This window comes from Salmo salar, chromosome 02 (genome assembly GCF_965601325.2).
Source record: "Salmo salar chromosome 02, fSalSal1, whole genome shotgun sequence".
NCBI lineage: Eukaryota > Metazoa > Chordata > Actinopteri > Salmoniformes > Salmonidae > Salmo > Salmo salar.
This window is the reverse complement of record NC_138292.1, coordinates 74,565,622-74,588,925: the sequence shown is the minus strand read 5'-3', so window position 1 is coordinate 74,588,925 and position 23,304 is coordinate 74,565,622. Positions and strand designations below refer to the sequence as shown.

General features: G+C 46.0%; 2 protein-coding genes and 1 long non-coding RNA gene across 5 annotated transcripts in view; 2 read left to right on the top strand and 1 right to left on the bottom strand.

The window, feature by feature from the left end:
• Positions 1 to 9,243, top strand: part of LOC106592097 (DDB1- and CUL4-associated factor 15) — a 43,238-nt gene extending 33,995 nt beyond the window's left edge. For both annotated transcript variants that reach the window (XM_082966974.1, XM_082966973.1), the window contains exons 10-13: positions 697 to 779; positions 1,955 to 2,059; positions 2,143 to 2,258; positions 7,871 to 9,243. In XM_082966974.1, the coding sequence (XP_082823100.1) occupies positions 697 to 779; positions 1,955 to 2,059; positions 2,143 to 2,258; positions 7,871 to 7,926 (360 nt within the window). In that variant the 3' untranslated portion in view covers positions 7,927 to 9,243. The remainder of the gene's footprint in view (positions 1 to 696; positions 780 to 1,954; positions 2,060 to 2,142; positions 2,259 to 7,870) is intronic.
• Positions 9,244 to 9,365: 122 nt separating this feature from the next.
• The window catches only part of LOC106593727 (MHC class II regulatory factor RFX1), a 29,468-nt gene continuing 15,529 nt past the window's right edge, over positions 9,366 to 23,304 (bottom strand). The window contains exons 9-17 of the mRNA XM_045709548.2: positions 20,116 to 20,234; positions 19,481 to 19,584; positions 19,198 to 19,349; positions 18,659 to 18,756; positions 18,384 to 18,533; positions 14,210 to 14,421; positions 13,937 to 14,090; positions 13,644 to 13,689; positions 9,366 to 13,534 (exon numbers count right to left, since the gene is read on the bottom strand). Coding sequence (XP_045565504.1) covers positions 13,374 to 13,534; positions 13,644 to 13,689; positions 13,937 to 14,090; positions 14,210 to 14,421; positions 18,384 to 18,533; positions 18,659 to 18,756; positions 19,198 to 19,349; positions 19,481 to 19,584; positions 20,116 to 20,234 — 1,196 coding nt within the window. The 3' untranslated portion in view covers positions 9,366 to 13,373. The remainder of the gene's footprint in view (positions 13,535 to 13,643; positions 13,690 to 13,936; positions 14,091 to 14,209; positions 14,422 to 18,383; positions 18,534 to 18,658; positions 18,757 to 19,197; positions 19,350 to 19,480; positions 19,585 to 20,115; positions 20,235 to 23,304) is intronic.
• On the top strand, positions 15,461 to 18,375 carry LOC145862552 (uncharacterized). 2 transcript variants are annotated; one of them, XR_014381997.1, is made up of 3 exons: positions 15,461 to 17,058; positions 17,137 to 18,165; positions 18,250 to 18,375. It is a non-coding gene; the product is annotated as an uncharacterized LOC145862552 (long non-coding RNA). The 2 variants fall into 2 exon arrangements; XR_014381995.1 differs by having other exon boundaries at positions 17,137 to 18,249; positions 18,290 to 18,370.

Sequence of the window (23,304 nt, the reverse complement as noted above, 5' to 3'; positions counted from 1 at the left end):
GAGTGGCCATCACAAAGCCCTGACCTCAATCCTATAGAAAATGTGTGGGCAGAACTGAAAAAGCATGTGTGAGCAAGAAGGCCTACAAACCTGACTCAGTTACACCAGCTCTGTCAGGAGGAATGGGCCAAAGTTCACCCAACTTATTGTGGGATGCTTGTGGAAGGCTAACCAAAACGTTTGACCCAAGTTAAACAATTTAAACGCAATGCTACCGAATACTAATTGAGTGTATGTGAACTTCTGACCCACTGGGAATGCGATGAAAGAAATAAAAGCTGAAATAAATCATTCTCGCTACTATTATTCTGACATTTCACATTCTTAAAATAAAGTGGTGATCCTAACTGACCTAAGACAGGGAATTTTTACTAGGATTAAATGTCAGCAATTGTGAAAAACTAATGTATTTGGCTAAGGTGTATGTAAACTTCCGACTTCAACTGTAGGCGTGTGTGAGATATATATATCTCACACACACACACACACACACACACACACACTATAGACATATACACACGACCCGTACGCATGCGTTCACACACACAGGAGCATCTACGGACTCTTACACACTCTACAAGCGTGCACATTTACACACTGTGTGTATATATACACACACACACTCACTCACTCACTCACTCACTCACTCAATCGGGTCAGACAGTAATGGTGTGTATTGTATTGTGTGTGTGTCAGGTGTGTCCAGAGACTAACACAGTGGTGATCAACATTGGGCTGCTGTTGCTGGCGTTCTCCAACCCTGAAGAGGAACACTGCAGGTAACTACGTTACATATACACTACACACACACACCTATTCACACACACACCTATACACACACATCTGTTTTTTAGTAAAGGCATAGCCACACTTCATCCCAGCTTGAACAAAACAGACAATTGTGGCTAGTCACCTGGTGAGGTGTTGTGGGGTCTGGAGGGATGTTTTCCTGGCTAGTCACCTGGTGAGGTGTTGTGGGGTCTGGAGGGATGTTTTCCTGGCTAGTCACCTGGTGAGGTGTTGTGGGGTCTGGAGCGATGTTTTCCTGGCTAGTCACCTGGTGAGGTGTTGTGGGGTCTGGAGGGATGTTTTCCTGGCTAGTCACCTGGTGAGGTGTTGTGGGGTCTGGAGGGATGTTTTCCTGGCTAGTCACCTGGTGAGGTGTTGTGGGGTCTGGAGGGATGTTTTCCTGGCTAGTCACCTGGTGAGGTGTTGTGGGGTCTGGAGGGATGTTTTCCTGGCTAGTCACCTGGTGAGGTGTTGTGGGGTCTGGAGCGATGTTTTCCTGGCTAGTCACCTGGTGAGGTGTTGTGGGGTCTGGAGGGATGTTTTCCTGGCTAGTCACCTGGTGAGGTGTTGTGGGGTCTGGAGGGATGTTTTCCTGGCTAGTCACCTGGTGAGGTGTTGTGGGGTCTGGAGCGATGTTTTCCTGGCTAGTCACCTGGTGAGGTGTTGTGGGGTCTGGAGGGATGTTTTCCTGGCTAGTCACCTGGTGAGGTGTTGTGGGGTCTGGAGTGATGTTTTCCTGGCTAGTCACCTGGTGAGGTGTTGTGGGGTCTGGAGGGATGTTTTCCTGGCTAGTCACCTGGTGAGGTGTTGTGGGGTCTGGAGGGATGTTTTCCTGGCTAGTCACCTGGTGAGGTGTTGTGGGGTCTGGAGGGATGTTTTCCTGGCTAGTCACCTGGTGAGGTGTTGTGGGGTCTGGAGCGATGTTTTCCTGGCTAGTCACCTGGTGAGGTGTTGTGGGGTCTGGAGGGATGTTTTCCTGGCTAGTCACCTGGTGAGGTGTTGTGGGGTCTGGAGGGATGTTTTCCTGGCTAGTCACCTGGTGAGGTGTTGTGGGGTCTGGAGGGATGTTTTCCTGGCTAGTCACCTGGTGAGGTGTTGTGGGGTCTGGAGGGCTGTTTTAATTGCATCTATCTGTCACTCACACTAACTGGTAGTTGTCTTCCAGGCCCAACACCTACCACTCCAGTCTGCAGGTGAGCTGGGACCTCAACACAGGAGTGTGTCACACCGTCGGAGTCGGTGACCTCACTGAGGTCAAGGGTCAGACCAGGTGAGACGATCTCTTATCTATCGCTCTCTCTCTCTCTCATATCTCTCTCTCTTCATATCTCTCTCTTCTCTCCCGTCCTGTAGTGGCAGTGTATGGAGTTCCTACAGGAAGTCTTGTGTTAACACAGTAATGAAGTGGCTGGTTCCAGAGAGCAGCTCTCGTTACATCAACCGCATGACCAACGAGGCCCTGCACAAAGGTACACATACACACATTATATATACACACTGAGTGGACAAAACATGAACTACACCTAATGTTCAGTTGCACCCCCTTTTGCCCTTAGAACAGCCTCAATTCATGGGGGCATGGACTCTACAAGGTGTTGAAAGCGTTCCACAGGAATGCTGGCCCATGTTGACTCCAATGCTTCCCACAGTTGTGTCAAGTCGGCAGGATGTCCTTTGAGTGGTGGACCATTCTTGATACACACGGGAAACTATAGCGTGAAAAACCCAGCAGCGTTGCAGTTCTTGACACAAACCGGTGCGCCCGGCACCCACTCCCACTACCATACACCATACCCACTACCATACACCATACCCACTACCATACCCACTACCATACCACCACCATACACCATACCCACTACCATACACCATTCCCACTACCATACCCCATACCCACTACCATACCCCATACCCGCTACCGTACCCACTACCATACACCATACCTACTACCATACCCACTACCATACCCCATACCCACTACCATACCCCATACCCGCTACCGTACCCACTACCATACACCATACCTACTACCATACCCCATACCCACTACCGTACCCGCTACCGTACCCACTACCATACACCATACCTACTACCATACCCACTACCATACCCCATACCCACTACCATACCCTATACCCGCTACCGTACCCACTACCATACACCATACCTACTACCATACCCCATACCCACTACCATACCCCATACCCGCTACCGTACCCACTACCATACACCATACCTACTACCATACCCACTACCATACCCCATACCCACTACCATACCCCATACCCGCTACCGTACCCACTACCATACACCATACCTACTACCATACCCACTACCATACCCCATACCCACTACCATACACCATACCTACTACTATACCCACTACCATACCCACTATCATACCCCATACCCCCTACCGTACCCGCTACCATTCCCACTACTGTACCCACTACCATACCCACTACCATATACCGTACCCCTACCATACCCACTACCGTACCCCTACCATACCCACTTCCGTACCCCATACCCACTACCATACCCCATACCCACTTCCGTACCCCATACCCACTACCGTACCCCATACCATACCCCATACCCACTACCATACCCACTACCATACCCACTACCATACCCACTACCGTACCCCATACCCACTACCGTACCCCATACCCACTACCATACCCACTACCATACCCACTACCGTACCCCATACCCACTACCGTACCCCGTACCCCTACCGTACCCAATACCATACCCACTACCATACCCACTACCGTACCCCATACCCACTACCGTACCACTACCTGTTACGTGAATTTAAGTTATCAATGTTCTTAAACCGAACTTCAATTTAACTGCTCAGTTTGTATACCAGAAGGTGTAAGGTTCCGGCTGAAAGAAACAGACTGAGACCCAGCTAACAATGGTCAGAACGTTTATTTACGAGAGCTCTAAAATCCGTACAATGCACACAGCCTTTTATATTACCCATTTCGTCATACAAATGCCCCTCCTCTTCTCTAACACTGACGATGCAGTTTACAAACCTTTCTACAACACATACATTGTTTATCATATCTTGCACCTGGGACCTAATCTACTGTAGCCTCAATGTTTGTCCCCTCCCCGGGACAGGGAGACCTTCCTGTTATCAGTTCCTCCGTGGTCACAAGTTGTCTGCTGTCTGTTAACAGTTCCCCTTCTCCTTGAACGTCTCACTTACATTGCTACATATTAAAGTCTCAGCTTGTCCCATACACACACATTAGTACATTAACCTTATAATCACTCGGTTATACATTTTCAGGGTGAAATCATTTAGTCAAACCTTTAATCATATAATTTCCATTACACTACCATACCCACTACCGTACCCCATACCCACTACCGTACCCCATACCCACTACCGTACCCCATACCACTACCGTACCCCATACCCACTACCGTACCCACTACCATACACCATACCACTACCGTACCCCTACCATACCCACTACTGTACCCCATACCCACTGCCATACCCGCTACCATACCCACTACCATACCCCATACCCGCTACCATACCCGCTACCATACCCCATACCCGCTACCATACCCACTACCATACCCGCTACCATACCCACTACCCGGTCTTCCCTGTGGTTCAGTTGGTAGAGCATGGTGTGTGCAGCGCCAGCATGGTGTGTGCAACGCCAGGGTTGTGGGTTCGATTCCCACGGGGGGCCAGTTCAAAAAATAAATAAATGTATGAAATGTATGCATTCACTACTGTAAGTCGCTCTGGATAAGAGCGTCTGCTAAATGACTAAAATGTAAATACCCCATACCCGCTACCATACCCGCTACCATACCCACTACCATACCCCATACCCGCTACCATACCCGCTACCATACCCACTACCGTACCCCATACCCACTACCGTACCCCATACCCGCTACCGTACCCGCTACCGTACCCGCTACCATACCCACTACCGTACCCCATACCCACTACCATACCCACTACCGTACCCACTACCATACCCCATACCCACTACCGTACCCACTACCGTACCCACTACCATACCCACTACCCACTACCGTACCCACTACCATACCCACTACCATACCCCATACCCGCTACTGTCGTGTCTTTGGCATCATTAAAACTGAAGACATATTTATCAAATAACTCTAATTATTATTACGCGATTTACCTGATTAATCATGTAACTGTAATTAACTAGGAAGTCGGGGCACCAAGGAAAATATACAGATTACAAAGTTATAATTTTCCTAATATAACTTTCAGATATTTTAATATCTGATCAATTAGTCTTTGAATTAATGACTTATTTACCTCACGTCAGTCTCATTCCAAACGTCGTAAATTGTTGGTTGTTGGTTATCTGCACGAACCCAGTCTTCACTATGAGTCATCCATACATCAATTGTCTTAAAATAATTTATTTACTAACTAGGTAATTCACAGAAATGCATGACAAACAGTAGATACGGTTACAAGGAAATGATAGGAGAATGTGCCCTAGTGGGCTAAACCGGCATGGCGGCTTGTTAGACAAAAGGGGAGTGGGGTCAGCTGAGAAGGCACTGCAGAGTTGATAATTATAACAATTGAAATACTTATCCTTTGCACATGAACGCTCACTCATTCGGGAACAATTGCAATCAATATATATATATTTACGCTCAGTGTGTCATCGGGATCTTTGTTGAAAAGTTCTGTTCTGTTGGAGAGTTTTGTTCTCTCTCTCTCGGTTAGAATGGATATTTCAAAGTGACATTCATTAATGTCGTTATAGAATGGATGTTTCATCGGTCTTCGCGTTCAATGATACCGAATTCCTAGCTGCAGACAAGTAATTAATATCAAAGACTTGTTCTTATTCTGTCGGTATCGATAGTCTAAGAGTTTAACCACGTGGTATGGTTAAAGTTCAGAAAGAGGAATGCATGGTCAAACCTTGGCCCTCTCGTTATCGAGGTAAGCTGGTCTCCAACCTTTAGCCATCTCGTAATTGAGGTAAGCTCGGTCTGGTGATAGAAAACCAAGGTGGGGGTTTTATTCGGAAGAGCAGAAAAAGGCTGTCTCATGACGCCAGGTCCTGTCTGTGTCCCTGGGGGCGTGCCAAGGACTTAGTTAAGACTCCAAAGGGAATTGGAGTTTCCTTCATTAACAGTCCAAAATCACATTGCATAACATCATAAACAGTTCTATCCTTATTCATTCATTTTATACAACCATTTAGATGTAAGTCTCATAGCTGAGGCTAGTATATAAACATGATTATGGTAATGTGGCGGTATTGTCTCATGAGTTTCACAAAATTGTACCAAACGGACCAGTTCATTTCATAGCTGGGTTCTTCACCGATCTTTTATACCTTCTCCAGAACCTGAATATCGTTCGGTTCTCCAGTTCTGTGAGGTGGAAGAACTCCTTTGTTCTCTCTATACTGGGGCCATGAGGAGAGGGTCTCCTCGTAGGAATTTACGACCGCTCTTACAGAGCCTGGTGTCAAAAGTATAGAGGTCGAGGGATGGTGCTCGCAGTGTCCAAAGATGGCAACGTCATGACACTACCATACCCCATACCCACTACCGTACCCCTACCATACCCCCTACCGTTCCCACTATTGTACCCACTACCATACCCACTACCATACCCCATACCGTACCCCTACCATACACCATACCCACTACCGTACCCCTACCATACCCCATACCGTACCCCTACCATACACCATACCCACTACCGTACCCCTACCATACCCCCTACCATACCGCATACCCACTACCATACCCCATACCGTACCCCTACCATACCCACTACCATAACCACTACCGTACCCCTACCATACCCCCTACCGTTCCCACTACTGTACCCACTACCGTACCCCTACCATACCCCATACCCACTACCATACCCCATACCCACTACCGTACCCCATACCCACTACCATACCTGGGAAACGTTGCAGTTCTTGACACAAACCGGTACCATTCCCACTACCATACCCACTACCATACACCATACCTACTACCATACCTACTACCATACCCACTACCATACCCACTACAGTACCCCGTACCCACTACCGTACCCACTACAGTATCCCATACCCACTACTGTATCCCATACCCGCTACCATAACCCCTACCATACCCCATACCCACTACCATACCTGCTACCATACCACTACCGTACCCCATACCCACTACCGTACCGCTACCATACACCATACCTGCTACCATACCCACTACTGTACCCCATACCCACTACTATACGCCATACCCACTACTGTACCCCATACCCACTACCGTACCCCATACCCACTACCATACCCCAAAGGCATTTAAATATTTTGTCTTGCCCATTCACCTTCTGAATGACACACATACACAATCTATGTCTCAAGGCTTAAAAATCCTTCTTTAACCTGTCTCCTCCCCTTCATCTACACTGATTAATGTGGATTTAACAAGTGACATCAATAAGGGATCATAGCTTTCACCTGGATTCACCTGGTCAGTCTGTCATGGAAAGAGGTGTCCTTAATGTTTTGTATACTCAGGCCAGCAGCATACCACCCTGAAACTAAGCAGGGTTGGTCCTGGTCGTTCCCTGGATGGGAGACCAGATGCTTTTGGAAGTCGTGGTGGAGGACCAATAGGAGCCTCTCTCTCCTCTGGTCTAAAAAACTATATCCAAATGCCCCAGGGCAGTGATTGGGGACATTGCCCTGTGTAGGGTGCCGTCTTTCCGATGGGACATTAAACTGTGGTCATTAAAGATCCCATGGCACTTATCATAAGAGTAGGGGTGTTAACCCTGGTTTCATGGCTAAATTCCCAATCTGGCCCTCATACCATCATGGCCCCCTAATCATCCCCAGCTTACAATTGGCTAATTCATCCCCCCTCCTCTCCCTTGTAACTATTCTCCGGGTTGTTGTGGTAAATGAGAATGTGTTCTCAGTCAACTGACCTGGTAAAATAAGGGTTAAATGAAACAGCCACTCTTTATGTAAATGAATTCTCATTTATTCTTCTGTTTGACCCCCTCTCTTCTGTCTAGGTTCCTCTCTCCAGGTGTTAGCTGACAGCGACCGGAGTACCTGGATCATACTATGAGGGACAACAGAGGGGTGTCCTGACACCAGAGGCTCGGACTGTCACACACACACACACACACTGACAAACACCGACACACATACAGTAAGCCTGTTTAGCTGCTACAGTAACATATGTTTCCTCTCAAATGGCACCCTATTCCACATGTGGTGCACTACATTTGACTGTTTCCCTTTATGACTCTGGTGAGAAGTAGTGCTCTATATAGGACCTTCAGACTCCATTCTGGACCTGGAAACCAGTTCCACTGTTTCATTGTTCCCCTCTAATCAGGGACTGATTTGGACCTGGGACACCAGGTGTGTGTGCAATTAATGATCAGGTAGAACAGAAAGCGAGCAGGCTCCGGACCTCGTAGGGTCAGAGTTGGATACCCCTGATTTAGGGAATAGGGTGCCATATTGTCATGAATCTGTGCACCTGCCTCTGTGTGTGTGATGTTGTAGGATGGAAGAATCAGGAGGCATTCAGTGTTTTCCACATGTTCTGTTTTTGTTTGACTATATAATGTAACATTTGCACCCATGGATCCAGAGCTGGACTGAACAAAGATGATTTTACTGTGGGTTTTTAGTTTAGTTTGTTTGGTGTAATTTCCCGTTTTATGACTATGTGTGAGAGAGAGAGATGTATGTAGAGAAATGGTGTGGTCCTCATGCTGCCGAGATTCTGCTGCTGTTCTCGGAACCTAAAGGCCACTTCTCTAAACCAGCTTTGTCTGGTTTCATCCAGGTCTGAATCTCCATGTCTGTCTGAATGCAACAGGGCCTACACATGAACTGGAGTGACTGACGTTCCCCTAAGTACAGATCTAGGATCAGCTTCCCCTCCCCAATCATAACCTTAACCATTAGTGGGGGGGGGAATGTAAAACTGACCGCAGATCTGTGTCTTAGGGCAACTTCACCATCTGTCTCGTATTTTACCGTTGACAGATTTCTTCTTGGATACGTCCAAAATGGCTCCCTATGTAGTGCACTATGTTTTGTCCAGAGCCTCATAAGCTCTCAGAGCTTTGGTCAAAAGTAGTGCACTACATAGGGAATAGGGTGTCAGTTCAGATTGTCCCCTTCATAAATGTATTTGTATGTGATGGAGTTAACCTGGGAATTTTGGGAAAGTTTTCTAGAAATCCTGGTTGAAGGATTCCAGATTAGTCCTTCTTCCCAGGAAAGTTACAACCCTAGATGGAGCAGAGGCTTATGGGATATGGAGTTAAGCAACCTGTAATTATCTGGCTGTATTTTAACAGACTGGACGGAGAGAGCATGGTTCACTTGATTATTTTTTGATAAAAATAAATAATTGAAAGATTCACCTTGTGTGTGGCTCTGTTTCCTGTGTGTGTGAAGGAAAAACACTTGAAACGTAACTTTAAGAGACTGTGAAGAGGAGAAACACTTGTAAAGTATGTATCTTTTCCATTTAATGGCTAAAGGTGGGTTGGTATCACGTCTTTATGGGGCAACGATTGAGTACAAGATGTTTGAAAAGACCTCTTTCTTGTGCTCACTGGGTACTGATAATAAAACTACAAACTCTAGTCACAGGGATTCAATACAAAGGTCTACAAAACATATACTAGAAATCTTGTGATTGTACAATAGTAATACAGTAGCTAAATACTCTGGATAGTACATCAAAATATGCTACACATACTGTTGAAATAAGGCCATAATGGTTGAATAAATATATGATAGTCACTAAAGTAACATCTATTTCTATAGATATATTACAAATACACATTCACTGATCTGTACTGAATAGCTTTCTAACTATGGTGACTTTTTGCTGATTCAACGAGCTGGCAGTTAAGGTTGCCATAGATACAGCAAGAGCACACGCAACGTTGTGTCATCTACCAACCTGATTGGTTGGTGTGAGTTCTGACCTTGTCCTTGTTGCCCAATCACAGATTAGTGATGTTTCTGTGAAGGTCTGTATCCTGCTGGTGAGATATCACTTTACTGTTGTGTGTGGATGAGGATGGAGGGACAAATGAATGGGATATAAACAGGATGCATTATGGCTGCCCCCTCTCTTATAACATTTTAATAACAATACATTACCAAAGCGTGAGGAACAAATGTCAGATTGTACAAGTCAGCAGACAGGTTTAGAAACACTTTAATTTATTAATCAGATCTAATTAAAAACACAGGTTGTCTTCCAAATGGCACCCTATTCCCTATATAGTGCACTACTTTTGACCATGGTCAATAGGGCTCAGGTCCAAAAAAGTGCACTATACAGGGTGCCATTTGGGATGCAATCACAAGTGTTGTCTAGCTGTAGAAGGCACAGGTCATCTCTTAGTTGTCCAAATAATAAAAAGGTATGTTTCTGAACGCTGCCCTGTATCGACCTACACACCCCATCCTCTGAACTACATCAGGACACTACTGTTAGAGCGTCTGACTGATTTCAACACCCCTTCAGTCTCATTTCACGGAGGGCTATTAACATTCATAGTAAGACTCTTTGATGAGCCGTCCTAAATGGTGCCCTGTTTAAGTGCCGATAGGATGCCGTTTGGGACACACTAAGTGGTTGTCTAAGAGGTCAGTGAACATCATCAGGACTGAAGACAGACTGCTGTAACAACTCTACACCTGGCTAGGACAAACACAGTAAATCTCTCTCGCTCTCTCTTTCTATGGCAGTTAGGACAGTGGGTGGGTAAGGTGAGGACAGAGAAGATTATAGGCATGCAGGTTGACTGACTCATACAGGACCAGTCCAAAGTTTGGACACACCTACTCATTCAAGGGTTTTTCTTTATTTATATTATTTTCTACATTGTAGAATAATAGTGAAGACAAGCTGTTATCAAGGCAAAGGGTGGCTACTTAGAAGAATCTCAAATATAAAATATATTTTTGATTTAACACTTTTTTGGTTACTACATGATTCCATGTGTTATTTCATAATTTTGAGGTCTTATTCTACAATGTAGAAAATAGTAAAAATAAAGAAAAACCCTTGAATGAGTAGGTGTTCTAAAACGTTTGACTGGTCCGGTAGGTCTGGATTCAAATCAGAGGTACGTTGTTGACAATGCCCCTTTTAAAGGCAGTGTTCCTCAGCATGTTCACACAGACGGTAAATGTTGCATATGTCAGCTCAATCAGACATTACCTTTAAATGTTCAGCGTGCTACAACACACCTCAGACTGTACTGGTACAAGACTGTTTCTGCATCCAGCAACAACAAGCTGACAAACTAGTGGTCATGTTAATTAGTGGGATAAGTTGGTCAAATCTGGAACAGACTGTTACCCCATCTAGTGAAGAGGTCACCGCCTGGAACAGACTGTTGCCCCGTCTAGTGAAGAGGTCACCGTCTGGAACAGACTGTTACCCTGTCTAGTGAAGAGGTCACCGTCTGGAACAGACTGTTGCCCCGTCTAGAACAGACTGTTGCCCCGTCTAGTGAAGAGGTCACCGTCTGGAACAGACTGTTGCCCCGTCTAGTGAAGAGGTCACCGTCTGGAACAGACTGTTACCCCGTCTAGTGAAGAGGTCACCGTCTGGAACAGACTGTTGCCCCGTCTAGAACAGACTGTTGCCCCGTCTAGTGAAGAGGTCACCGTCTGGAACAGACTGTTACCCCGTCTAGTGAAGAGGTCACCGTCTGGAACAGACTGTTGCCCCGTCTAGTGAAGAGGTCACCGTCTGGAACAGACTGTTACCCCGTCTAGTGAAGAGGTCACCGTCTGGAACAGACTGTTGCCCCGTCTAGAACAGACTGTTACCCCGTCTAGTGAAGAGGTCACCGTCTGGAACAGACTGTTGCCCCCGTCTAGTGAAGAGGTCACCGTCTGGAACAGACTGTTGCCCCGTCTAGTGAAGAGGTCACCGTCTGGAACAGACTGTTGCCCCGTCTAGAACAGACTGTTGCCCCGTCTAGTGAAGAGGTCACCGTCTGGAACAGACTGTTACCCCGTCTAGTGAAGAGGTCACCGTCTGGAACAGACTGTTGCCCCGTCTAGTGAAGAGGTCACCGTCTGGAACAGACTGTTACCCCGTCTAGTGAAGAGGTCACCGTCTGGAACAGACTGTTGCCCCGTCTAGAACAGACTGTTACCCCGTCTAGTGAAGAGGTCACCGTCTGGAACAGACTGTTGCCCCCGTCTAGTGAAGAGGTCACCGTCTGGAACAGACTGTTGCCCCGTCTAGTGAAGAGGTCACCGTCTGGAACAGACTGTTACCCCGTCTAGTGAAGAGGTCACCGTCTGGAACAGACTGTTGCCCCGTCTAGTGAAGAGGTCACCGTCTGGAACAGACTGTTGCCCCGTCTAGTGAAGAGGTCACCGTCTGGAACAGACTGTTGCCCCGTCTAGTGAAGAGGTCACCGTCTGGAACAGACTGTTGCCCCGTCTAGTGAAGAGGTCACCGTCTGGAACAGACTGTTGCCCCGTCTAGTGAAGAGGTCACCGTCTGGAACAGACTGTTGCCCCGTCTAGTGAAGAGGTCACCGTCTGGAACAGACTGTTGCCCCGTCTAGTGAAGAGGTCACCGTCTGGAACAGACTGTTGCCCCGTCTAGTGAAGAGGTCACCGTCTGGAACAGACTGTTACCCCGTCTAGTGAAGAGGTCACCGTCTGGAACAGACTGTTGCCCCGTCTAGAACAGACTGTTGCCCCGTCTAGTGAAGAGGTCACCGTCTGGAACAGACTGTTGCCCCGTCTAGTGAAGAGGTCACCGTCTGGAACAGACTGTTGCCCCGTCTAGTGAAGAGGTCACCGTCTGGAACAGACTGTTGCCCCGTCTAGTGAAGAGGTCACCGTCTGGAACAGACTGTTGCCCCGTCTAGTGAAGAGGTCACCGTCTGGAACAGACTGTTGCCCCGTCTAGTGAAGAGGTCACCGTCTGGAACAGACTGTTGCCCCGTCTAGTGAAGAGGTCACCGTCTGGAACAGACTGTTACCCCGTCTAGTGAAGAGGTCACCGTCTGGAACAGACTGTTGCCCCGTCTAGTGAAGAGGTCACCGTCTAGTGAAGAGGTCACCGTCTGGAACAGACTGTTGCCCCGTCTAGTGAAGAGGTCACCGTCTGGAACAGACTGTTGCCCCGTCTAGTGAAGAGGTCACCGTCTCTTATGTCACAATGAAGGTGATGAGGAACCATGATAACTAAAAGAGATGAAAAGGCAAGCTGCGAAACCTCTCTCCTTCGCTTTCACACACACACACACACACACACACACACACACACACACACACACACACACACACACACACACACACACACACGTGCAGCCAGACAGGGTGTGTGAGGTTAGGTTGCAGGAACAGATAAGGAACTTAATGGCATTGGGATCACATATGGGCTCATAGCAAACTATCATTAAGGCAAAGGATGAGTGGGTGTGGTGTGTGTGTGTCATGTTAGCCAACGGCTAAGTGGAGAGCGTGTGTTTAAGGTGTGTTTAAGGTGTGTGTGAGTCACTCTGTGTGTGTGCTATTGAACAGTCCCTGGGGGTCAGTCCTGGCTAGCTTGACGGGCGGCTCCAGTGACTCCTCCCCCTCTCCCAGACCAGCGGAGTTAGACGGCATGATCATCTCTACCCCCTCTTCATCACTCTCCTCCTCGTCCTCTTCCTCATCTGAGACACACACAGATATATTAAGCCTTTACACGTTTATTGTGGCCACATTATTTGAGATGTAGAACATTTGAAGGGTTGCAGTATAATGTAGAGATGAGACATCTACCTTTATCAGGGTCCTGAGAGTTCAGACTCCTGCCCACACTGGCAAACTGACAGAGAGAGAGACAATAAGCAGTGTATCGTGTGTGTATATATATATGTGTGTACCTCTCCCATGACAGAGAGAGACAATAAGCAGTGTATCGTGTGTGTACCTCTCCCATGACAGAGAGAGAGAGACAATAAGCAGTGTATCGTCTGTGTATATATATATATGTGTGTACCTCTCCCATGACAGAGAGAGAGAGACAATAAGCAGTGTATCGTGTGTGTAGATATGTGTGTATATGTGTGTACCTCTCCCATGACGGCGATGGCTGTCTCTCCTTTAGCCTGGGCCACTCTGTGTTCTATCAGGTAGTACATGTACTCATCATACAGCAGTCTGATCAGGTGGAAGGATCCAAAGCTGGCAGCACTACGCAGAGTCAGGTCTCTGATCACCATGGAACTGGGGGGTAGAGACAGACAGGGAGGGGTGAGGGACAAATAAAGAGGGGGGAAATGTACATTCAAATCAAAGAGCCTTTAATGCTCACCTTCCCCTACTTCAACCATCCTCTCTCTCACCTGTAGAAGCTCCATCGCAGCAGGAAGAGCTTGGCAGCCTTAGGGAAGGCTGCAGGGCTGTGTTGGTAAGGCTTTAGGACCTGGGAGACCACGCCGTCCAGCCAGGCAGCCCACTGCTCCAGAGAGTTATGTTGTTGTAACGTCTGCTTGAAGTCCTGCTCCAACCTCTGGATCACACCATCCTCACAACCACACACCCACGACGCCTGCTCCTACAGGGGGGAGAGGGGAGGGGGGAGAGAGAGGTAGTGGTTAAAAGGTATCCAGACAGAGAGAGAGAGAGAGGTAGTGGTTAAAAGGTATCCAGACAGAGAGAGAGAGAGAGAGGTAGTGGTTAAAAGGTATCCAGACAGAGAGAGAGAGAGAGAGGTAGTGGTTAAAAGGTATCCAGACAGAGAGAGAGAGAGAGAGGTAGTGGTTAAAAGGTATCCAGACAGAGAGAGAGAGAGAGAGGTAGTGGTTAAAAGGTATCCAGACAGAGAGAGAGAGAGAGAGGTAGTGGTTAAAAGGTATCCAGACAGAGAGAGAGAGAGAGGTAGTGGTTAAAAGGTATCCAGACAGAGAGAGAGAGGGGTAGTGGTTAAAAGGTATCCAGACAGAGAGAGAGAGAGAGGTAGTGGTTAAAAGGTATCCAGAGAGAGAGAGAGAGAGAGAGGTAGTGGTTAAAAGGTATCCAGACAGAGAGAGAGAGAGGTAGTGGTTAAAAGGTATCCAGACAGAGAGAGAGAGAGGTAGTGGTTAAAAGGTATCCAGACAGAGAGAGAGAGAGAGGTAGTGGTTAAAAGGTATCCAGACAGAGAGAGAGAGAGAGGTAGTGGTTAAAAGGTATCCAGACAGACAGAGAGAGAGAGAGGTAGTGGTTAAAAGGTATCCAGACAGACAGAGAGAGAGAGAGGTAGTGGTTAAAAGGTATCCAGACAGAGAGAGAGAGAGAGGTAGTGGTTAAAAGGTATCCAGACAGACAGAGAGAGAGAGAGGTAGTGGTTAAAAGGTATCCAGACAGAGAGAGAGAGAGAGGTAGTGGTTAAAAGGTATCCAGACAGGGAGAGAGAGAGAGAGGTAGTGGTTAAAAGGTATCCAGACAGAGAGAGAGAGAGAGAGGTAGTGGTTAAAAGGTATCCAGACAGAGAGAGAGAGAGAGGTAGTGGTTAAAAGGTATCCAGACAGAGAGAGAGAGAGAGAGGTAGTGGTTAAAAGGTATCCAGACAGACAGAGAGAGAGAGAGAGGTAGTGGTTAAAAGGTATCCAGACAGACAGAGAGAGAGAGAGAGGTAGTGGTTAAAAGGTATCCAGACAGACAGAGAGAGAGAGAGGTAGTGGTTAAAAGGTATCCAGACAGAGAGAGAGAGAGAGGTAGTGGTTAAAAGGTATCCAGAGAGAGAGAGAGAGAGGTAGTGGTTAAAAGGTATCCAGACAGGGAGAGAGAGAGGGTAGTGGTTAAAAGGTATCCAGACAGAGAGAGAGAGAGAGAGGTAGTGGTTAAAAGGTATCCAGACAGAGAGAGAGAGAGAGAGGTAGTGGTTAAAAGGTATCCAGACAGAGAGAGAGAGAGAGAGGTAGTGGTTAAAAGGTATCCAGACAGAGAGAGAGAGAGAGGTAGTGGTTAAAAGGTATCCAGACAGAGAGAGAGAGAGAGGTAGTGGTTAAAAGGTATCCAGACAGAGAGAGAGAGAGAGGTAGTGGTTAAAAGGTATCCAGACAGAGAGAGAGAGAGAGGGTAGTGGTTAAAAGGTATCCAGACAGAGAGAGAGAGAGAGAGGTAGTGGTTAAAAGGTATCCAGACAGAGAGAGAGAGAGAGAGGTAGTGGTTAAAAGGTATCCAGACAGAGAGAGAGAGAGAGGTAGTGGTTAAAAGGTATCCAGACAGAGAGAGAGAGAGAGAGGTAGTGGTTAAAAGGTATCCAGACAGAGAGAGAGAGAGAGAGAGAGGTAGTGGTTAAAAGGTATCCAGACAGAGAGAGAGAGAGAGAGGTAGTGGTTAAAAGGTATCCAGACAGAGAGAGAGAGAGAGGTAGTGGTTAAAAGGTATCCAGACAGAGAGAGAGAGAGAGGTAGTGGTTAAAAGGTATCCAGACAGAGAGAGAGAGAGAGAGGTAGTGGTTAAAAGGTATCCAGACAGAGAGAGAGAGAGAGAGGTAGTGGTTAAAAGGTATCCAGACAGAGAGAGAGAGAGAGAGGTAGTGGTTAAAAGGTATCCAGACAGAGAGAGAGAGAGAGAGGTAGTGGTTAAAAGGTATCCAGACAGAGAGAGAGAGAGAGAGGTAGTGGTTAAAAGGTATCCAGACAGAGAGAGAGAGAGAGAGGTAGTGGTTAAAAGGTATCCAGACAGAGAGAGAGAGAGAGGTAGTGGTTAAAAGGTATCCAGACAGAGAGAGAGAGAGAGAGGTAGTGGTTAAAAGGTATCCAGACAGAGAGAGAGAGAGAGGTAGTGGTTAAAAGGTATCCAGACAGAGAGAGAGAGAGAGAGGTAGTGGTTAAAAGATATCCAGACAGAGAGAGAGAGAGAGAGAGAGGTAGTGGTTAAAAGGTATCCAGACAGAGAGAGAGAGAGAGGTAGTGGTTAAAAGGTATCCAGACAGACAGAGAGAGAGGTAGTGGTTAAAAGGTATCCAGACAGAGAGAGAGAGAGAGGTAGTGGTTAAAAGGTATCCAGACAGAGAGAGAGAGAGAGGTAGTGGTTAAAAGGTATCCAGACAGAGAGAGAGAGAGGTAGTGGTTAAAAGGTATCCAGACAGAGAGAGAGAGAGAGAGGTAGTGGTTAAAAGGTATCCAGACAGAGAGAGAGAGAGAGAGGTAGTGGTTAAAAGGTATCCAGACAGAGAGAGAGAGAGAGAGGTAGTGGTTAAAAGGTATCCAGACAGAGAGAGAGAGAGAGGTAGTGGTTAAAAGATATCCAGACAGAGAGAGAGAGAGGTAGTGGTTAAAAGGTATCCAGACAGAGAGAGAGAGAGGTAGTGGTTAAAAGGTATCCAGACAGAGAGAGAGAGAGGTAGTGGTTAAAAGGTATCCAGACAGAGAGAGAGAGAGAGAGGTAGTGGTTAAAAGGTATCCAGACAGAGAGAGAGAGAGAGAGAGGTAGTGGTTAAAAGGTATCCAGACAGAGAGAGAGAGAGAGGTAGTGGTTAAAAGGTATCCAGACAGAGAGAGAGAGAGAGAGGTAGTGGTTAAAAGGTATCCAGACAGACAGAGAGAGAGGTAGTGGTTAAAAGGTATCCAGACAGAGAGAGAGAGAGAGAGGTAGTGGTTAAAAGGTATCCAGACAGAGAGAGAGAGAGAGAGAGGTAGTGGTTAAAAGGTATCCAGACAGAGAGAGAGAGAGAGGTAGTGGTTAAAAGGTATCCAGACAGAGAGAGAGAGAGAGAGGTAGTGGTTAAAAGGTATCCAGACAGAGAGAGAGAGAGAGAGGGTAGTGGTTAAAAGGTATCCAGACAGAGAGAGAGAGAGAGAGGTAGTGGTTAAAAGGTATCCAGACAGAGAGAGAGAGAGGTAGTGGTTAAAAGGTATCCAGACAGAGAGAGAGAGAGAGGTAGTGGTTAAAAGGTATCCAGACAGAGAGAGAGAGAGAGAGGTAGTGGTTAAAAGGTATCCAGACAGAGAGAGAGAGAGAGAGGTAGTGGTTAAAAGGTATCCAGACAGAGAGAGAGAGAGAGAGGTAGTGGTTAAAAGGTATCCAGACAGAGAGAGAGAGAGAGGTAGTGGTTAAAAGGTATCCAGACAGAGAGAGAGAGAGAGAGGTAGTGGTTAAAAGGTATCCAGACAGAGAGAGAGAGAGAGAGGTAGTGGTTAAAAGGTATCCAGACAGAGAGAGAGAGAGAGAGAGGTAGTGGTTAAAAGGTATCCAGACAGAGAGAGAGAGAGAGGTAGTGGTTAAAAGGTATCCAGACAGAGAGAGAGAGAGAGAGGTAGTGGTTAAAAGGTATCCAGACAGAGAGAGAGAGAGAGGTAGTGGTTAAAAGGTATCCAGACAGAGAGAGAGAGAGAGAGGTAGTGGTTAAAAGGTATCCAGACAGAGAGAGAGAGAGAGAGGTAGTGGTTAAAAGGTATCCAGACAGAGAGAGAGAGAGAGGTAGTGGTTAAAAGGTATCCAGACAGAGAGAGAGAGAGGTAGTGGTTAAAAGGTATCCAGACAGAGAGAGAGAGAGGTAGTGGTTAAAAGGTATCCAGACAGACGTACCTGCACGTTGGTGAAGTCAACTCTGTTGAGGTCACTCAGCATCTGATTGATCTGGGTTGTGTTCTGGAGGACGGCCCTGGCTGCCTGGGCCAGGTGGTTGAGACTGGTGTAGCGACGCAGCGTCTGGGCAAACGCTCCCGCACACACCACCTGGAGGAGAGGAGGAGACGGGAGAGAGGAGGAGGGGAGGAGGGGGAAGGGAGAGGGAATGTAGTTTTGTGGAAGAGTGTTTGTATTGTGTGTGTGTGTGTGTGTGTGTGTGTGAGAGATCACACCTTGATACGGACCATCTCCTCTGGTATGTTCATCATGGCGCTTGTCAGCCAGCTCTCTAGACTCTTGGCAAAGTTACGGATGGCCTGAGTTAAGGCACCTGACAGAGAGAGAGGGAGGGAGATGAATATACATGACAGAGTAAAGTACATGTACTGTAATTTAGTGTTATGTAGCTCTAATGTCATGTAGCTCTAAGGTCATGTTGTGTAGCTCTAATGTCATGTCATGTGGCTCTAATGTCAAGTTGTGCAGCTCTGTCATGTTATGTAGCTCTAATGTCAAGTTATGTGACTAATGTCAAGTTGTGTGGCTCTAATGTCAAGTTGTGTGGCTCTAATGTCAAGTTGTGTAGCTCTAATGTCAAGTTGTGCAGCTCTAATGGCATGTTGTGCAGCTCTAATGGCATGTTGTGCAGCTCTAATGGCATGTTGTGCAGCTCTAATGGCATGTTATGTAGCTCTAATGGCATGTTGTGCAGCTCTGTCATGTAGCTCTAATGTCATGTTATGAAGACCTAATGTCATGTCTCATAACTCACTGGGGATGGGTCGTAATACGTCAGGGATGAGGATCTCCACCAGCGCCTGGTACAGTGTGTTATCACAGTCTCTGGTCCAGTGAACAACTGGCTGGTACTTACACAGCACCACCAGGTACCACTTAGGTAGACGCTCCTCTGACTCACCATGACTGAAGGCACACGCACACACACACACACACACACACACAATATTTGTTAGATTCTATGTGTTATAATGTAATGTGTGACATGTAGAACGTGTGTGTGTGTGTGTGTGTGTGTGTGTGTGTGTTTCACTCACACGCCGAGTGTGTCTGCGTCGATGCTCTCGCTGAACCTCCAGAAGGTTTTCCACAGCGTCTCCACCAGAGTGAACTGCAGGTTCACCATCACATCCAGAATGGCCTGCACAGACATGACATAGCACTACGTGAGACTGACATAGCACTACGTTAGAATGATAAAACACTACGTTTGTCTGACATTACACTACATTAGACTGACATAACACCTGTAGACTGACATAGTATTTTAACAGACATGAAAGATAGAAAGTCATAACACTACATTAGACTAACATAACATGACATTTGACCCACATAACAGGATATAGACCTACATTAGACAAAGCACTACATTAGACAGAGATAGAAATACATTAGACAGACATAACACTACATTAGACTGACAAAGCACTGCATAAGACAGACATAAACACTACATAATATTTTCATACATTTTCATTACACTACAATAGACTAACACAGTGCTAACACAGTGCTAACACAATCCTGGTCCTGGAACTAACACACCTGATTCAACTTCTCAACTCACCATCGTTATCGTTAGTTGAATCAAGACAGACATAGCCCTACATAATAGGCACAACACTTCATAAGACTGCCATAAGCCAGCAGTGCGTAGTAGACTGTATACCTCACAGTGTTCCCTGTAGAGCTGTTGGAAGGCTGCGATGTGTTCTGGAATGATCCCGTCAGGAAGAGGTCTGTCCTGCAGATCCAACTCTGGGAACTCGGGCAGCGCCCGCGACGCGTCTGGACAACAACAACGTTTACATTGTTGTGGAATTACATGTTGATGATTTACAATGTGTTTATCTGTGTGCTTCACATTGGTTTAGTATGTTTCCTAGCTATGTTTATTCCATTATTTACGGAGGCATTCTTGTTACTGTGTGTGTGTGTGTGTGTGTGTGTGTGTGTGTGTGTGTGTGTGTGTGTGTGTGTGTGTGTGTGTGTGTGTGTGTGTGTGTGAGATAGTGATGCACATTTCGGTGAATTGGAATGACTAGGACGGATGATAATAAGACTAGGACGGATGATAATACGACTAGGACGGATGATAATACGACTAGGACGGATGATAATACGACTAGGACGGATGATAATACGACTAGGACGGATGATAATACGACTAGGACGGATATTAATACGACTAGGACGGATATTAATACGACTAGGACGGATATTAATACGACTAGGACGGATATTAATACGACTAGGACGGATATTAATACGACTAGGACGGATGATAATACGACTAGGACGGATGATAATACGACTAGGACGGATGATAATACGACTAGGACGGATGATAATACGACTAGGACGGATGATAATACGACTAGGACGGATATTAATACGACTAGGACGGATGATAATACGACTAGGACGGATATTAATACGACTAGGACGGATATTAATACGACTAGGACGGATGATAATACGACTAGGACGGATATTAATACGACTAGGACGGATATTAATACGACTAGGACGGATATTAATACGACTAGGACGGATATTAATACGACTAGGACGGATATTAATACGACTAGGACGGATGATAATACGACTAGGACGGATATTAATACGACTAGGACGGATATTAATACGACTAGGACGGATATTAATACGACTAGGACGGATATTAATACGACTAGGACGGATATTAATACGACTAGGACGGATGATAATACGACTAGGACGGATATTAATACGACTAGGACGGATATTAATACGACTAGGACGGATGATAATACGACTAGGGCGGATGATAATACGACTAGGACGGATGATAATACGACTAGGACGGATATTAATACGACTAGGACGGATATTAATACGACTAGGACGGATGATAATACGACTAGGACGGATGATAATACGACTAGGATGGGATGACTAGGACGGATATTAATACGACTAGGACGGATATTAATACGACTAGGACGGATGATAATACGACTAGGACGGATGATAATACGACTAGGACGGATGATAATACGACTAGGACGGATGATAATACGACTAGGACGGATGATAATACGACTAGGACGGATATTAATACGACTAGGACGGATATTAATACGACTAGGACGGATGATAATACGACTAGGACGGATATTAATACGACTAGGACGGATATTAATACGACTAGGACGGATGATAATACGACTAGGACGGATGATAATACGACTAGGACGGATGATAATACGACTAGGACGGATGATAATACGACTAGGACGGATATTAATACGACTAGGACGGATGATAATACGACTAGGACGGATGATAATACGACTAGGACGGATGATAATACGACTAGGACGGATATTAATACGACTAGGACGGATGATAATACGACTAGGACGGATATTAATACGACTAGGACGGATGATAATACGACTAGGACGGATGATAATACGACTAGGACGGATGATAATACGACTAGGACGGATATTAATACGACTAGGACGGATGATAATACGACTAGGACGGATATTAATACGACTAGGACGGATATTAATACGACTAGGACGGATATTAATACGACTAGGACGGATATTAATACGACTAGGACGGATGATAATACGACTAGGACGGATATTAATACGACTAGGACGGATATTAATACGACTAGGACGGATATTAATACGACTAGGACGGATGATAATACGACTAGGACGGATATTAATACGACTAGGACGGATATTAATACGACTAGGACGGATATTAATACGACTAGGACGGATATTAATACGACTAGGACGGATATTAATACGACTAGGACGGATGATAATACGACTAGGACGGATGATAATACGACTAGGACGGATGATAATACGACTAGGACGGATGATAATACGACTAGGACGGATGATAATACGACTAGGACGGATATTAATACGACTAGGACGGATATTAATACGACTAGGACGGATATTAATACGACTAGGACGGATGATAATACGACTAGGACGGATATTAATACGACTAGGACGGATATTAATACGACTAGGACGGATATTAATACGACTAGGACGGATGATTAATACGACTAGGACGGATATTAATACGACTAGGACGGATATTAATACGACTAGGACGGATATTAATACGACTAGGACGGATATTAATACGACTAGGACGGATATTAATACGACTAGGACGGATATTAATACGACTAGGACGGATGATAATACGACTAGGACGGATGATAATACGACTAGGACGGATGATAATACGACTAGGACGGATGATAATACGACTAGGACGGATGATAATACGACTAGGACGGATGATAATACGACTAGGACGGATATTAATACGACTAGGACGGATGATAATACGACTAGGACGGATGATAATACGACTAGGACGGATATTAATACGACTAGGACGGATATTAATACGACTAGGACGGATGATAATACGACTAGGAGTGGATGATAATATGACTAGGATGGGATGACTAGGACGGATATTAATACGACTAGGACGGATATTAATACGACTAGGACGGATATTAATACGACTAGGACGGATATTAATACGACTAGGACGGATATTAATACGACTAGGACGGATGATAATACGACTAGGACGGATATTAATACGACTAGGACGGATATTAATACGACTAGGACGGATATTAATACGACTAGGACGGATGATAATACGACTAGGACGGATGATAATACGACTAGGACGGATGATAATACGACTAGGACGGATGATAATACGACTAGGACGGATGATAATACGACTAGGACGGATGATAATACGACTAGGACGGATATTAATACGACTAGGACGGATATTA